The sequence below is a fragment of the Oncorhynchus nerka genome, linkage group LG2, assembly GCF_034236695.1.
Source record: "Oncorhynchus nerka isolate Pitt River linkage group LG2, Oner_Uvic_2.0, whole genome shotgun sequence".
Taxonomy (NCBI): domain Eukaryota; kingdom Metazoa; phylum Chordata; class Actinopteri; order Salmoniformes; family Salmonidae; genus Oncorhynchus; species Oncorhynchus nerka.
In genome coordinates this window covers 14,029,064-14,046,340 of record NC_088397.1, presented here as the reverse complement: position 1 = coordinate 14,046,340, position 17,277 = coordinate 14,029,064, and the positions used below count along the sequence as shown (strand labels likewise).

General features: G+C 43.7%; 1 protein-coding gene across 5 annotated transcripts; it reads right to left on the bottom strand.

Annotated features, from left to right (window-relative positions):
• Window positions 1-13,082: 13,082 nt before the first annotated feature.
• Window positions 13,083-17,161, bottom strand: LOC115115978 (nuclear receptor subfamily 4 group A member 2-like). 5 transcript variants are annotated; one of them, XM_029644465.2, is made up of 8 exons: window positions 16,946-17,161; window positions 16,685-16,769; window positions 15,570-16,459; window positions 15,009-15,138; window positions 14,715-14,866; window positions 14,377-14,579; window positions 14,057-14,235; window positions 13,083-13,964 (listed from the first exon to the last, which is right to left on the bottom strand). In XM_029644465.2, the coding sequence occupies exons 3-8, from the start codon at window positions 16,455-16,457 to the stop codon at window positions 13,708-13,710; spliced, it is 1,809 nt and encodes a 602-aa protein (XP_029500325.1). In that variant the 5' UTR covers window positions 16,458-16,459; window positions 16,685-16,769; window positions 16,946-17,161; the 3' UTR covers window positions 13,083-13,707. The 5 variants fall into 5 exon arrangements, with proteins under 5 accessions (XP_029500325.1, XP_029500323.1, XP_064879647.1 ...); XM_029644463.2 differs by having other exon boundaries at window positions 15,570-16,462; window positions 16,912-17,095; XM_065023575.1 differs by having other exon boundaries at window positions 15,570-16,462; window positions 16,685-16,809; window positions 16,946-17,095.
• Window positions 17,162-17,277: the final 116 nt, after the last annotated feature.

Below are 17,277 nucleotides of genomic sequence, written 5' to 3'. Positions count from 1 at the left end.
AACTCTAACCCACTGGCCATGGGTTTAAACTCTAACCCACTGGCCATGGCTTTAAACTCTAACCCACTGGCCATGGCTTTAAACTCTAACCCACTGGCCATGGGTTTAAACTCTAACCCACTGGCCATGGGTTTAAACTCTAACCCACTGGCCATGGCTTTAAACTGTAACCCACTGGCCATGGCTTTAAACTCTAACCCACTGGCCATGTGATTAAACTCTAACCCACTGGCCATGTGATTAAACTCTAACCCACTGGCCATGTGATTAAACTCTAACCCACTGGCCATGTGATTAAACTCTAACCCACTAGCCATGTGATTAAACTCTAACCCACTGGCCATGTGTTTAAACTCTAACCCACTGGCCATGTGTTTAAACTCTAACCCACTGGCCATGGCTTTAAACTCTAACCCACTGGCCATGGCTTTAAACTGTAACCCACTGGCCATGGCTTTAAACTCTAACCCCCTGGCCATGGGTTTAAACTGTAACCCACTGACCTTGTGATTAAACTCTAACCCACTGGCCATGGCTTTAAACTCTAACCTCCTGGCCATGGGTTTAAACTCTAACCCACTGGCCATGGGTTTAAACTAACCCACTGGCCGTGGGTTTAAACTGTAACCCACTGACCTTGTGATTAAACTCTAACCCACTGGCCATGGGTTTAAACTGTAACCCACTGACCTTGTGATTAAACTCTAACCCACTGGCCATGGGTTTAAACTGTAACCCACTGGCCGTGGGTTTAAACTGTAACCCACTGGCCATGTGATTAAACTCTAACCCACTGGCCATGGGTTTAAACTGTAACCCACTGGCCATGTGATTAAACTGTAACCCACTGGCCATGGGTTTAAACTGTAACCCACTGGCCATGGCTTTAAACTCTAACCCACTGGCCATGTGATTAAACTCTAACCCACTGGCCATGTGATTAAACTGTAACCCACTGACCTTGTGATTAAACTCTAACCCACTGGCCATGGGTTTAAACTCTAACCCACTGGCCATGTGATTAAACTCTAACCCACTGGCCATGTGATTAAACTCTAACCCACTAGCCATGTGATTAAACTCTAACCCACTGGACATGTGTTTAAACTCTAACCCACTGGCCATGTGTTTAAACTCTAACCCACTGGCCATGTGTTTAAACTCTAACCCACTGGCCATGGCTTTAAACTCTAACCCACTGGCCATGGCTTTAAACTCTAACCCCCTGGCCATGGGTTTAAACTGTAACCCACTGACCTTGTGATTAAACTCTAACCCACTGGCCATGGCTTTAAACTCTAACCCCCTGGCCATGGGTTTAAACTCTAACCCACTGGCCATGGGTTTAAACTCTAACCCACTGGCCATGGGTTTAAACTGTAACCCACTGACCTTGTGATTAAACTCTAACCCACTGGCCATGGGTTTAAACTGTAACCCACTGACCTTGTGATTAAACTCTAACCCACTGGCCATGGGTTTAAACTGTAACCCACTGGCCGTGGGTTTAAACTGTAACCCACTGACCTTGTGATTAAACTCTAACCCACTGGCCATGTGATTAAACTCTAACCCACTGGCCATGTGATTAAACTGTAACCCACTGGCCATGTGATTAAACTTTAACCCACTGACCTTGTGATTAAACTGTAACCCACTGACCTTGTGATTAAACTCTAACCCACTGGCCATGTGATTAAACTCTAACCCACTGGCCATGTGATTAAACTCTAACCCACTGGCCATGTGATTAAACTTTAACCCACTGACCTTGTGATTAAAATGTAACCCACTGACCTTGTGATTAAACTGTAACCCACTGACCTTGTGATTAAACTCTAACCCACTGGCCATGTGATTAAACTTTAACCCACTGACCTTGTGATTAAACTGTAACCCACTGACCTTGTGATTAAACTCTAACCCACTGGCCATGTGATTAAACTTTAACCCACTGACCTTGTGATTAAACTGTAACCCACTGACCTTGTGATTAAACTCTAACCCACTGGCCATGTGATTAAACTCTAACCCACTGGCCATGTGATTAAACTCTAACCCACTGGCCATGTGATTAAACTCTAACCCACTGGCCATGTGATTAAACTCTAACCCACTGGCCATGTGATTAAACTCTAACCCACTGGCCATGTGATTAAACTGTAACCCACTGGCCATGGGTTTAAACTGTAACCCACTGGCCATGTGATTAAACTGTAACCCACTGGCCATGTGATTAAACTCTAACCCACTGGCCATGTGATTAAACTCTAACCCACTGGCCATGTGATTAAACTCTAACCCACTGGCCATGTGATTAAACTCTAACCCACTGGCCATGTGATTAAACTCTAACCCACTGGCCATGTGATTAAACTTTAACCCACTGACCTTGTGATTAAACTGTAACCTGCTGGCTATTTTTTTTAAACCCTAACCCACCGGCCATGGGTTTAAACGAGTTTCTTTCTATTTTCTTTCTTTAATATAGCATTTGTCTATAAAGCATTATGTATATGCTGGTATGGTTGTTTTGTAGCATCTATAGCAAGAAAACGTTTCTTTACAGCCTAGCCACATAATGGCACATTGATTACTGATCAACATGAATGTGAGTGTAAACTGATGTCTACAACATGAATGTGAGTGTAAACTGATGTCTAGAACATGAATGTGAGTGTTTACTGATGTCTACAACATGAATGTGAGTGTACACTGATGTCTACAACATGAATGTGAGTGTAAACTGATGTCTACAACATGAATGTGAGTGTAAACTGATGTCTACAACATGAATGTGAGTGTAAACTGATGTCTACAACATGACGGTGAGTGTTTACTGATGTATACAACATGAATGTGAGTGTAAACTGATGTCTAGAACATGAATGTGAGTGTAAACTGATGTCTACAACATGAATGTGAGTGTAAACTGATGTCTACAACATGAATGTGAGTGTAAACTGATGTCTACAACATGAATGTGAGTGTAAACTGATGTCTACAACATGAATGTGAGTGTAAACTGATGTCTACAACATGAATGTGAGTGTAAACTGATGTCTACAACATGAATGTGAGTGTAAACTGATGTCTAGAACATGAATGTGAGTGTAAACTGATGTCTACAACATGAATGTGAGTGTAAACTGATGTCTAGAACATGAATGTGAGTGTAAACTGATGTCTAGAACATGAATGTGAGTATAAACTGATGTCTAGAACATGAATGTGAGTGTAAACTGATGTCTAGAACATGAATGTGAGTGTAAACTGATGTCTAGAACATGAATGTGAGTATAAACTGATGTCAAGAACATGAATGTGAGTATAAACTGATGTCTAGAACATGAATGTGAGTGTAAACTGATGTCTAGAACATGAATGTGAGTGTAAACTGATGTCTAGAACATGAATGTGAGTATAAACTGATGTCTAGAACATGAATGTGAGTATAAACTGATGTCTACAACATGAATGTGAGTGTAAACTGATGTCTACAACATGACGGTGAGTGTAAACTGATGTCTACAACATGAATGTGAGTGTAAACTGATGTCTAGAACATGAATGTGAGTGTAAACTGATGTCTAGAACATGAATGTGAGTGTAAACTGATGTCTAGAACATGAATGTGAGTGTAAACTGATGTCTACAACATGAATGTGAGTGTAAACTGATGTCTAGAACATGAATGTGAGTGTAAACTGATGTCTACAACATGAATGTGAGTGTAAACTGATGTCTACAACATGAATGTGAGTGTAAACTGATGTCTAGAACATGAATGTGAGTGTAAACTGATGTCTACAACATGAATGTGAGTGTAAACTGATGTCTACAACATGAATGTGAGTGTAAACTGATGTCTAGAACATGAATGTGAGTGTAAACTGATGTCTAGAACATGAATGTGAGTGTAAACTGATGTCTACAACATGAATGTGAGTGTAAACTGATGTCTACAACATGAATGTGAGTGTAAACTGATGTCTACAACATGAATGTGAGTGTAAACTGATGTCTAGAACATGAATGTGAGTGTAAACTGATGTCTACAACATGAATGTGAGTGTAAACTGATGTCTACAACATGAATGTGAGTGTAAACTGATGTCTACAACATGAATAACATGAATGTGAGTGTAAACTGATGTCTAGAACATGAATGTGAGTGTAAACTGATGTCTACAACATGAATGTGAGTGTAAACTGATGTCTACAACATGAATGTGAGTGTAAACTGATGTCTAGAACATGAATGTGAGTGTAAACTGATGTCTAGAACATGAATGTGAGTGTAAACTGATGTCTAGAACATGAATGTGAGTGTAAACTGATGTCTACAACATGAATGTGAGTATAAACTGATGTCTAGAACATGAATGTGAGTATGAATGTGAGTGTAAACTGATGTCTAGAACATGAATGTGAGTATAAACTGATGTCTAGAACATGAATGTGAGTATAAACTGATGTCTAGAACATGAATGTGAGTATAAACTGATGTCTAGAACATGAATGTGAGTGTAAACTGATGTCTAGAACATGAATGTGAGTGTAAACTGATGTCTAGAACATGAATGTGAGTATAAACTGATGTCTAGAACATGAATGTGAGTATAAACTGATGTCTAGAACATGAATGTGAGTGTAAACTACTAAAGGGCCTCTGTCTCCTGTTATTTTACTAAAGGGCCTGTCTCCTGTTATTTTACTAAAGGGCCTCTGTCTCCTGTTATTGTTACTAAAGGGCCTGTCTCCTGTTATTTTACTAAAGGGCCTCTGTCTCCTGTTATTTTACTAAAGGGCCTGTCTCCTGTTATTTTACTAAAGGGCCTCTGTCTCCTGTTATATTACTAAAGGACCTCTGTCTCCTGTTATTTTACTAAAGGGCCTCTGTCTCCTGTTATTTTACTAAAGGGCCTGTCTCCTGTTATTTTACTAAAGGGCCTCTGTCTCCTGTTATTTTACTAAAGGGCCTGTCTCCTGTTATTTTACTAAAGGGCCTCTGTCTCCTGTTATTTTACTAAAGGGCCTCTGTCTCCTGTTATTTTACATTTACATCTCAGAGGTTTCTTCTGCATCTCAGTATATTCTTTCTGTAAATATTCTCTCAAAGCAGAAATAGCATTCACATATTTTTAAGCATCAGCAACCACTTTCAAGCCACCACCTCTATCTAACCAGGAAGAGAGGATGAGAAAACAAGATCCCCAGTGTAGGGTTCATATGTCAAAGGTCAATGTATAGGCCCAAAAGCTTCAAGAGAAGAAGAAGATGGGGCACATATTTGTTCTATGATAAGAGGGCACCCAGTTCCAAGTTCATCCTTTCATACATGTGGAATCATTTTACCTGCAGATACAGATGCTGAAACAGACCAACCAGGTAAAGCTCTTTGATTCCCAGTCTTCATCTCATGCTGTGACTACACTCGTAGAAAAACCCTTTGAAGATACCTTTGGTTCCAACTAGAATCCTATTGGGTTCCATGTAGAACCCTTTCCCCAGAGGGTTTTACATGGAACCCGAAAGAGTTCTGTCTGGAACCAAAAAGGGTTCTCCTATTGGGACAGCCAAGAACCCATTTGGAACCCTTTTTTCTTAGAGTGTTCATATTGCTTTTGGGCAGATTCCTCCCAAGAAGTATTGTGTGTTCTTGTAACAGGTAAAGCGTTAGAAATAGTGCTGTTCTCACTGCAGACATTTTTGTTGTTGTGGATTTCTGAACCAGTCACTCCTGAGTCATGTTGTCAACAATTATATTTGTCATGGTTTCCAGTGAAATCTAAAGAACAACACCCATAGGTTGAATACCACCTGGGGTCCCCACTTCTCCTGCCTTACCAGGGTCTCCCTGTGAGGAGGACAAATTAACCCTTTACAAAGTGTTTCTTGGTAGTCTTAAACAAATCTACTTTGAAGCAAGTATACACCTCACACACATGGTTATGTGTCACGCCCTGATCTATTTCACCTGTCCTTGTGCTTGTCTCCACCCCCCTCCAGGTGTCGCCCATCTTCCCCAGTATCCCCTGTGTATTTATACCTGTGTTCTTTGTGTGTCTGTTGCCAGTTCGTCTTGTTTGTTCAAGCTTATCAGTGGTTTGTCTCAGGTTATGGGTTTCTATAGTCGTGCTTTTGCTTGTCCTCCTGGTTTTGACCTTTGCCTGTCCTGACCCTCTGCCCGACCCTCTGCCTGACCTCTGCCTGCTGTCCTGTTCCTTTGCTCCACCTCTGGATTACCAAACTCTGCTTGAGCCTGCCTGCCGTCCTGTACCTTGACCTCTGCTCTGGATTATCGACCCCTGCCTGACCTCTGCCTGCCGTCCTGTACCTTGACCTCTGCTCTGGATTATCGACCCCTGCCTGACCTCTGCCTGCCGTCCTGTACCTTGACCTCTGCTCTGGATTATCGACCCCTGCCTGACCTCTGCCTGCCGTCCTGTACCTTGACCTCTGCTCTGGATTATCGACCCCTGCCTGACGTCTGCCTGCCGTCCTGTACCTTGACCTCTGCTCTGGATTATCGACCCCTGCCTGACCTCTGCCTGCCGTCCTGTACCTTGACCTCTGCTCTGGATTATCGACCCCTGCCTGACCTCTGCCTGCCGTCCTGTACCTTGACCTCTGCTCTGGATTATCGACCCCTGCCTGACGTCTGCCTGCCGTCCTGTACCTTGACCTCTGCCCTGGATTATCGACCCCTGCCTGACCTCTGCCTGTCGTCCTGTACCTTGACCTCTGCTCTGGATTATCGACCCCTGCCTGACCTCTGCCTGCCGTCCTGTACCTTGACCTCTGCTCTGGATTATCGACCCCTGCCTGACCTCTGCCTGCCGTCCTGTACCTTGGCCTCTGCTCTGGATTATCGACCCCTGCCTGACCTCTGCCTGCCGTCCTGTACCTTGGCCCTGCTCTGGATTATCGACCCCTCTGACCTCTGCCTGCCGTCCTGTACCTTGACCTCTGCTCTGGATTATACCCCTGCCTGACCTCTGCCTGCCGTCCTGTACCTTGACATCTCTCTGGATTATCGACCCCTGCCTGACCTCTACCTGTCCGACCTCTGCTCTGGATTATCGACCCCTGCCTGACCTCTACCTGCCGTCCTGTACCTTGACCTCTGCTCTGGATTATCGACCCCTGCCTGACCTCTGCCTGTCGTCCTGTACCTTGGCCTCTGCTCTGGATTATCGACCCCTGCCTGACCTCTGCCTGCCGTCCTGTACCTTGGCCTCTGCTCTGGATTATCGACCCCTGCCTGACCTCTGCCTGCCGTCCTGTACCTTGACCTCTGCTCTGGATTTACCCCTCTGACCCCTGCCTGACCTCCGACCCCTGCCTGACCTCTGCCCGTCCTGTACCTTGACCTCTGCTCTGGATTATCGACCCCTGCCTGACCTCTGCCTGTGGTCCTGTACCTTGACTGTACCTGACCTCTGCTCTGGATTATCGACCCCTGCCTGACCTGTGGTCCTGTACCTTGACCTCTGCTCTGGATTATCGACCCCTGCCTGACCTCTACCTGTGGTCCTGTACCTTGACCTCTGCTCTGGATTATCGACCCCTGCCTGACCTCTACCTGTGGTCCTGTACCTTGACCTCTGCTCTGGATTATCGACCCCTGCCTGACCTCTGCCTGTCGTCCTGTACCTTGACCTCTGCTCTGGATTATTATCCTGACCTCCCTGCCTGACCTCTGCCTGCCTCGTCCTGTACCTTGACCTCTGCTCTGGATTATCGACCCCTGCCTGACCTCTGCCTGTCGTCCTGTACCTTGACCTCTGCTCTGGATTATCGACCCCTGCCTGACCTCTGCCTGCCGTCCTGTACCTTGACCTCTGCTATGGATTATCGACCCCTGCCTGACCTCTGCCTGCCGTCCTGTACCTTGACCTCTGCTATGGATTATCGACCCCTGCCTGACCTCTGCATGTGGTCCTGTACCTTGACCTCTGCTCTGGATTATCGACCCCTGCCTGACCTCTACCTGTGGTCCTGTACCTTGACCTCTGCTATGGATTATCGACCCCTGCCTGACCTCTACCTGTGGTCCTGTACCTTGACCTCTGCTCTGGATTATCGACCCCTGCCTGACCTCTGCCTGTGGTCCTGTACCTTGACCTCTGCTCTGGATTATCGACCCCTGCCTGACCTCTGCCTGTCGTCCCCTCTGACCTCCTGACCTCTGCCTGTGGATTGACCTCTGCTATGGATTATCGACCCTTGCTTGACCTCTACCTGTGGTCCTGTACCTTGACCTCTGCTCTGGATTATCGACCCCTGCCTGACCTCTACCTGTGGTCCTGTACCTTGACCTCTGCTCTGGATTATCGACCCCTGCCTGACCTCTGCCTGTCGTCCTGTACCTTGACCTCTGCTCTGGATTATCGACCCCTGCCTGAGGTCTGCCTGCCGTCCTGTACCTTGACCTCTGCTCTGGATTATCGACCCCTGCCTGACCTCTACCTGTGGTCCTGTACCTTGACCTCTGCTCTGGATTATCGACCCCTGCCTGACCTCTACCTGTGGTCCTGTACCTTGACCTCTGCTCTGGATTATTGACCCCTGCCTGACCTCTACCTGTGGTCCTGTACCTTGACCTCTGCTCTGGATTATCGACCCCTGCCTGACCTCTGCCTGTGGTCCTGTACCTTGACCTCTGCTCTGGATTATCGACCACTGACTGACCTCTGCCTGTCGTCCTGTACCTTGGTCTCTGCTCTGGATTATCGACCCCTGCCTGACCCCTGCCTGCCTTGTCCGGTCGTTTGCCTGCTCCTGTGGTTACAATAACATCTGCACTTGGGTCTTACCTTGATTCCTGATAGTTATGGACTTAAAAAAAGTAGTCACAAATTCTATGTCAGATATAGTTGAAATATACTACATTTTCAGTTTGCATTCCAATATTACACTTCATCCATCACAGAAGACTGAAATATAACAATTGTTTCCATAAAAACACTGGATTTTCTGCAGTAAAAAGAAAGTATTAATTATGAAAAATATTTATAACATTCCACCCATGAGGCCACTAGAGGGACATTTGATTGCAGGAAAGAGCTACAAAAAGTGCTGTTCTCACTGCAGACATTTTTTTTGTGGATTTCTGAACCTGTCATTCCTGAGTCATGTTGACAAATCTCATTGTTGCCATTGTTTTTAGGGTTAAATCTAATGAACAGCATCCATGGGTTGAATACCATAGTGATCTTACTGCTTCACAGTCATGTCCAGGTCTGCTGGTCTGGACATTGGAGAGATAGAAAACCTATTAGCAGTGATGTCTGTGTGGTTAACTGACCAGAATACATTAGCCAGTTAAACACCCCAGTGCTTGTACCTGCCTCAGGCAATGCCTAGTAGGATCCTACTGCTAAACCACTAACTATAGGAAGAAACTGGGGGAGGGGGATCTGTCCTGCACTGTGCAATAATACACTCTGAGAGAGACCATGTAGGTTACTATCACAAATCAAAATGTTTTGTTCATAATGAATTAACAGGGTCTAAGTAGATTTGCTGTGCTACTAAAGTATTTCCACTGCAGCACAGAGGCAATGTGATTTCTGATTTCTCTGCAGTGCAGGTTGGAGGAGCTATCAGAGTGAGCTCCCTAATGGAGCCAGGTCAGAATCCTGCCCTGTGCATACAGATTGAGATATGGGAGGTTGTGTCCCCTGCAGTCTGGCCAACCTCTGGTCAAATAGAATCACTCCTCCCTGTGGACCCGCCCTCCTATTAGACAAACGGAGAAACTCTGGGTCTGTGTTTGACCTCACACACACCAGCCCACTCTCTGTAATGGGGAGTGTGTGTGTGTGTGTGTGTGTGTGTGTGTGTGTGTGTGTGTGTGTGTGTGTGTGTGTGTGTGCGCATAACTACAAAGATACAAAATGAGAATCAGATAAACATCGAGGCTATTGGATGGCAGGTTGGCTGCTCCATTTACTGTGTGATGCATATTCATCTCATGTGGAAAAACCTGTCACTTTGATCAGGTACCCTGCTAAATAAAATGTGGGTAACGATTCATTAGAATTTGTTTAATTGCTACACAGTCCCAGGATATCGGTTGAAGTACGCAAACATGTAATGAATGTAATTATTACAATCTGTATCTTGTAATGAAACAGATCATCAAGTGTTTGAAAACAATCATTATTTTTGGAAAGAAGTGGTCTATTTACACCAGACAGTCAAGAAGGATGTGCTTGTGTATTCATCCTATACTCCCTAGTTCCCCCAAGTGCTGTTGTCCAATCCAGTGATTATATTTCAAGTGTCCTATATAAGTGTCCTGACTTCATATTAGCTCGGTTAACCCAAACGTTCACGTGTATCAAGTATTACAAGGTAGGATTTGACCCATCAAGAGTCATTTTAATCCTTTCCAATTATCTTCAATTGTCTGGATAACCATTAACACTAGAGTAATTATAAACTATGCCTTCTCCTTGCTTACCAACCATAATCAAATCCTTTCATGGCTGTTTGGTTGAAAATGAATCTTCAGAAAAAGTAATATTGTGGTAATAAGAGAGGTAAGGATGTCTGTTTTTGTAAAGTATCTGAAGATGCCTTCTGACTCTCAACTAACATGATTCCGTGGCAAGGTCTGACTGGATATAGGGCAATTCTGGTCAATTCCAGATGGACTGGTCCATCTTTAGCCCAGTGGGCCTGTAGAAATATTTTTTTGCACAAAATTATCATTATTTGGCTAGTAATGGGGCCCTCAAGGGACAAAATTGTCCGGTGTTAGAAATGTCCAGAATGATTTTTGGTCCCAGTCCGTCCCTGTTCAGTGCATTCACTTGGTTGTCTTCACAGTTCTAGGATTTCTATAAAGATCTATACACATTGAGATTGGGGTTTGTCCCCAGGGTGAGGTAAGGCTTTTTCATTGTTGGAAACTCCCAGTCCGTCCCTGTTCAGTGCATTCACTTGGTTGTCTTCACAGTTCTAGGATTTCTATAAAGATCTATACACATTGAGATTGGGGTTTGTCCTCAGGATGAGGTAAGGCTTTTTCATTGTTGGAAACTCCCAGTCCGTCCCTGTTCAGTGCATTCACTTGGTTGTCTTCACAGTTCTAGGATTTCTATAAAGATCTATACACATTGAGATTGGGGTTTGTCCTCAGGGTGAGGTAATGCTTTTTCATTGTTAGAAACTCTAGGGATGCAAAGTTGCTTGCTAAGACAGTTTAAATCCCAGTGGACAATTCCACAGAAAATACACTGTAATGCTTGTAGGGGTTTGGTCACCTTAACATTGAGAACATTGACAAGCAAGACTAATTCTAATGTCTTGACTAACCTTGATCAAGCTCCTCATATTCATCACTCCAGACCTTTGTCTTGTTTCATGTCTCAGAACATCGGCTTGGAGGCTGGGGTTGTTGATGTTCAGCTCCCTATCTGCTATAGATGAAATCATGGTATTTTCACACATGGAGGAGGGCCACTGCGGTGGCCTGGGTGCAGGGGAGTCTGGGCTGGCCGTGATAAGGGCTTAGGGGCTTTGAAGGCAGATTTACACTGAGATCAAGGTGGGCCACACAGACCACAACAGAAGTGTTCAGACCCCTAGAAAACCCCATAGAGTTTTACTCCTAAAGTAAGCATTCATCCTTACCAGAATGGAATGGCACTTGAAGGGTCACACAAGCCTAGAAAATAGCTGTCATGAAAAGGTTGTGGTTAATAACTGATTATTGTACTTCCTCCTTCAACATCAAGACCTCTGCTTTCCCCAAACACCCTCCAGACACACACACACCTACACACACGCATTTACCATTCATGATGTTGTAGGCCTGGCTGAAAGGTGTTTGATACTAACAAGAGCCCATCCTTCTGGGATGGCCCCTGCCTGCCACTCTTCATCCACACCATTATCATAAATGTGACATTTCACAGATATTATTGATTACTTTATCTTAGCATTTCAGCCTGCATGACAGGCCGGTGCAGAGAGCAGCGTTTCTATTGATCTCTAGCTTATTAAACCCTCTTGTGAGTATAATCGTTGTTATAAGACCTTTTACTGCCTATAGAATCAATGGTTCACATTTCCAGACAGGACAGAAGAGATGTCATATTTGAAAATCTGCAATTTTCATCTACATGCCCTCCACCAATGTGTAATAGGCATTTTCTAACCGTTCCCTGGAAGAAAGACTGGACATATAGGGAGCTGAAAACATACACATATAATGCTATTTAGTTCTTCTGTGAAATGTTTAGTTCAGGACACAATGTGTGTTTACTTACATGCCAACACTGAAAAACATTGGTTTGCATGTTTCTTTAATGCCAATCCTATCCTGAGGGTTTGGTTTGGAAATGTCATGTAGACTTATATAGCAGGTCAAATCACACACTCCAGCAATTTGTTCCTATACCGTGAGTCTTATTTAATCTTTCTTCGTTCAGTTGGTAGCGCATGGCGCTTGTAACACCAGGGGAGTGGGTTCGATTCCCGGGACCACCCATTTCTCAAATGTACGTCGGATAAAAGCGTCTGCTAAATGGCATATATTATAAAACAGCTAAATGACAATTGTTATTTGATTGACATTATGGTTCATGATAAATCCATGTGTAATAACAGAGCACGTAGTCAATCTTCAACTCAAGCTCTACTGAAGAGAATGACCATTTCCTCGTCTTGTTGTTGCCGGAGAAATCACACTTAGTAGAAAAATAGGCTATAACATTCACTTCATTGGAGAGGACAGTTATTTCTCTGAGAACTTAAGTTGAGAATAGGTAACATTTTACATTACATCTGGTTATACAATTTAGTATAATTGTATTGTCGTTATTTGGAATTTATCCTCTGACCATCTAATGACAAATATTTGAATCACATCTGTTACACTAGTCCTTAATCAATCAATGATTGTCAGACAAATCTGTGTACAAGAAAAATAGGAAACTATTTAGTAGGCTACTATTTAATAGTAACAACATATTTCCCCATTATCATGTTTGATGATTTATGACGATATTTCAACAACTAAATTAAAGTCAGAATCCTTAGAAATTACCATCATAAATAATTCATTTAAAAGTGTAATAAACGGCATGAATTTTATTTTGAATGGAAAAACCAGACATTGTAAGCCCCTGACCAATCAAAATAACGAACACATTTACAAACGTTAGATTATTTAGCAGTATACGTTATTAATTCAAATGCAATATAACCACAGTCCAGGTGTGACAAGACAAGACATAGCCTACATAAAACATCTCCCATAAATTATTTGATAAAAAATTAATCTGTATACGTTCGAGGCATATATGTTCCATATACATTATCCAGTGTCTACATACAACAACATAGTTATCGAAAATGGTTAGTTATCAAATTAATATACTCACAATTCAAAGCAAGACCAAATAGTTCAAGACATCCATGTCCTTCAGAAATCGACGATATTGTAATATTGTCTAACTCCTCATTCTGTTTAAATTAAAAACATCTTAAATGTCGTGTTGTCTCTTTTTTTATCTGGCAATGCAGACATGTAGGCCTATAAACATGATCAAGCGCTCTTATGAAGAGAGGTACAAAAACAATGGAAATAAATATGAGAGAAAATGCATAATGCGTGATATAGGGAACTCAAAAATGGCCATATTAACCTCGCCTTTCTGACATGATGACAGGATATATATATGTCACCTAAAAGGGCAAAGTATCGAGGAAAAGCGTGTCTATTATTGCAGGTGGAGGGACCAAGTCTTCCAGTTTCAAGTAGAATATCCTCTGCAGACCTTGTGTACACAGCGTGCGAAGTTCAGGCAGCTTTCCCAAGAGTTTTGTCAAGTGATTTGGTCGACTGACACTTCCATCGTTAAAAGTCACTTTGTCTTTCAAACAGTTCACCATCTTGTTCTGAAGTTCCTCTACTTTCCTGGGCTCCTTCAGCCCATGTCTCTCTGAAACAATGACAGGGTGCAATTCGTTTCAAAACTTAACCCAATGGCATTATAGGCGCATAGATTCAGAATTTAGGGGTTTATTAGCCTACCTGTTACTGTGGCAAGGGCGCATATGCAGGAGAATGTTGCAACGTCTATATTCATACTTTGAAGGTTTGCAGAGAACTCCACTATGGTGTCAATCCAGTCTCCAAAGCCGCGCCTACACTGAAGCCTGTGCAAAACCAATCCGTTGCAGAAGATGAGCTTCCCTTCCTCAGGGTTGGACCTGTAATATGATAGCATCGCATGATTAGGAATCGGATACCGACTTGGCAAAAAGATCAAATGGATACTATCGCGCGTAATTGTTGTGCGTAAAATGACTATTTATATAGGTGCATTTTTGATATGCTATTGTATAAGATACCTGTAAGCCAAACGCAGAACGAAGAGTTCCAGGAAGGCTGATTCGAAGAGGAGATCTTGGTCCGGTCTCGGCAGATCGGTAAAACCTGGGATCTTTTGCGCCCAGTCCCGGATAATCTCCATGGAGACGGTCAGGACGTCGTAGAACTCCTGCACATGTTGCGTGTCATCTCCTTCGATTTGGCTGTCAGCATTATTCTGGAACTAGAAGATGATGTTAAATTGAACTCATAAACCCAATGCTCAACGGTATATTTTTTTAACGTATTTTTGTACTTATTTTATGAATAAATTGGTGCGCAAAGTGATGTGGGTTGCATTTCCGAGGCTCGTACTTACTCGGGAGTAGTCCAGTCGAGACAATGAGGGGTTGGAGTCCACATGGGCCCTCACTAGCGCGTTAAGGATGCTGACAGGTGACAAAGGGTCTTGAATTTTATGTTTGGAGGGTAACCGGCCACGTCGACCCTTTAAACTTGCAGTCCTGACGACTGAATAATGAAAAATATGAATTAAGTTGTTTTGTATAAATAATTACTATTATGCTTTGAAAAACACATTCTGCCTACAATTAATGTGTAAATACATTTCAAGGAAATGCGTAAAGGAAACGCGTTTTAGAACGAACCTTACCTTCTTTGACCATTCCCGTGACAAGGCACTTCTGGAAACGGCAGTATTGGCACCTGTTTCTCCGGCGTTTGTCAACTGCACAGTTTTTCCCAGCTAAACACACATATTTGGCATTTTTCTGAACAGTGCGCTGTGAAGAAACACAGAGGAGAACACCTTAGTTGCCATTCGATGCGTTGACACCTGAAGCTTTGATACATTGATCAAATATAGCCATTAAAATACTTTTGCCACGCATATTGACCATGGGAAATGAACAGCCATGGCGTTGCAGTCTTCCACCTACTCTCCCAGCTGCATAATGCATCATAGCAGCGGACGAGGCAGACAGTGGGTAAATATAGTTCCGTGGCTACTCATAATATTAAGTTGACCCTCTCCCAGTCCTCTATTGACATGGCAAGGAGATGAAGGTTCTTGATTTTGAAGGGATTGTATCAGGAGCCAACTAACAACACAATGAATCAGTAGCCTAAATATTAAAATACATTTAAATGGAATGTTAGTTGACCGTTAGTTCGCAATGTATAACAATCCCCGCTGATATTTAATGTAACATACCTTGAAGAATCCCTTACAGCCCTCGCAGGTTCGCACGCCGTAGTGCTGACAGGCGGCATTGTCCCCACACACGGCACATAAAGCATCGGTGTTGGTGGGTGATCCTTGGCTAGGAGGCGACGGTTCTTGGTTATCCATAAAGTGATGTCCGTGACCGAGCTGGAACGAATAGGGGGAACCCACCCTGTGCTGTTTCCTTAGGGAGCTGGAACCAAAGATGCCCTGGCTCTCCAAGCCATGATACCTGCCTGAGGTATCCGGGTTCACGGACACCTGGAGGGACCCGTTAAATCTCATCTGGCACGTCGACAAAGGACTACCGGTTTGGGAATGCTTGAGAGAAAACAAGGATAATCTGGATATGGCATTTTTCCGCTGCTCCATTCTGTGCGCCACCGCCAAGTAGTCCTGGTGAAAACTGTACAGAGATCCAGAATCATCCCACGCATGGCTGGGTGGACTCTGGAATGTCTGTGTGTGTGGAGAGGGGGACTTGTAGTAAACGGACCCGGAGGGAGTGACCATCTCATCGGACTGATGCGGCTGGTGGTGGTGACTCTGCTGGTGGTACATGGGGATGTCCTCAACTTTGATGGATGACTGCTCCCCCAGATGGGGCATTTGGAATAGACAAGGGGGTTTGACGTCATAGTTCGAATTGTTACAGTAGCTGTCCACGAAAACACCGACATTTGGAAGATTGGTGATGGTGGCTGATGTGATTTCTGTGTTGGTCAGGTCCATGCTAAACTTGACAAACTCGGGCGTTAGGAAGTCGCAGTTATGGCTGTGGTGCTCTCCAGCGGCGTGGAAGCTGCTTGCGCTCTGTTGCGAAGCGGGACTAGCTCCTTGAGGCGACGATCCGCACTGAGCCTGGACGCACGGCATAGCTGCTATAATGAGAGAGGGAGACATATTATATAAATCGATCTCCTTGTCAAGCCACAATCCCATCCAATGCAGATGCATTGCACGTAAATTAGAATGTTTGCGTAAAAGCGCACGAGACTTATATGATTAGCCTATTCTGTCACCACTCTCTAGAACAAGTGCCAACAGCAAAAGCATTGCATCTATAATAGGCGCAAAGTCTCCAACATTATTTGTGGTCTTACCTTCAGTTGTATGACTATTTTCAAAGACACAATGCCCGAATCACTTCCTGGAGTTATGATAATATCCACTCGATGTTGCTCCCTGCTAAAGAATTCGAAAAAAATCGGTCACAAAAATGACAAACCTGTAAAGATATGAATTTATAAGCAGGTCATTACAATTCTGATCACATTAATGTTATACTGTTGAAAACAAAATGTCAATTTTAAGACAATTAAACCAATACCTTAAACTGTCACCCGGTGCACCATAATACATACATTTAGAAGATTACATCTTCTCCGCTGTATCCATATCCAAGTGCAAATGTAGTATTGTGAAGAGAACGGGGCAGATGGCCATGCACATCCCCAACTGGCTACTAGACTGGCCGCGGTTAACACTGACAATGTGCCTTTGTTTATGTGGCTCGGAGTCGGAATACCACTGCCCACGTGCCAAAGACACTGGACGTCATCGAGCATTACGCGCACCAATCCCTTCCAAGGATGGATGTTTCAGATACTTCTGTAAACGCACGATAGCGTACAGAATCTAATAGAATAGAATAGAATGTTTATTTTTTTTGACATCATCATACAAGAATGATAAA

Excerpts from the sequence above, each read along its gene's own strand:
- LOC115115978 (XM_029644465.2), bottom strand. The coding sequence starts at position 16,457 with ATGCCGTGCGTCCAGGCTCAGTGCGGATCGTCGCCTCAAGGAGCTAGT. Across the intron at positions 15,139-15,569 it reads GCTGTAAGGGATTCTTCAAG|CGCACTGTTCAGAAAAATGC; the intron begins GTATGTTACATT and ends GTTTCTTCACAG. Across the intron at positions 14,580-14,714 it reads CTCGACTGGACTACTCCCGA|TTCCAGAATAATGCTGACAG; the intron begins GTAAGTACGAGC and ends ATCATCTTCTAG.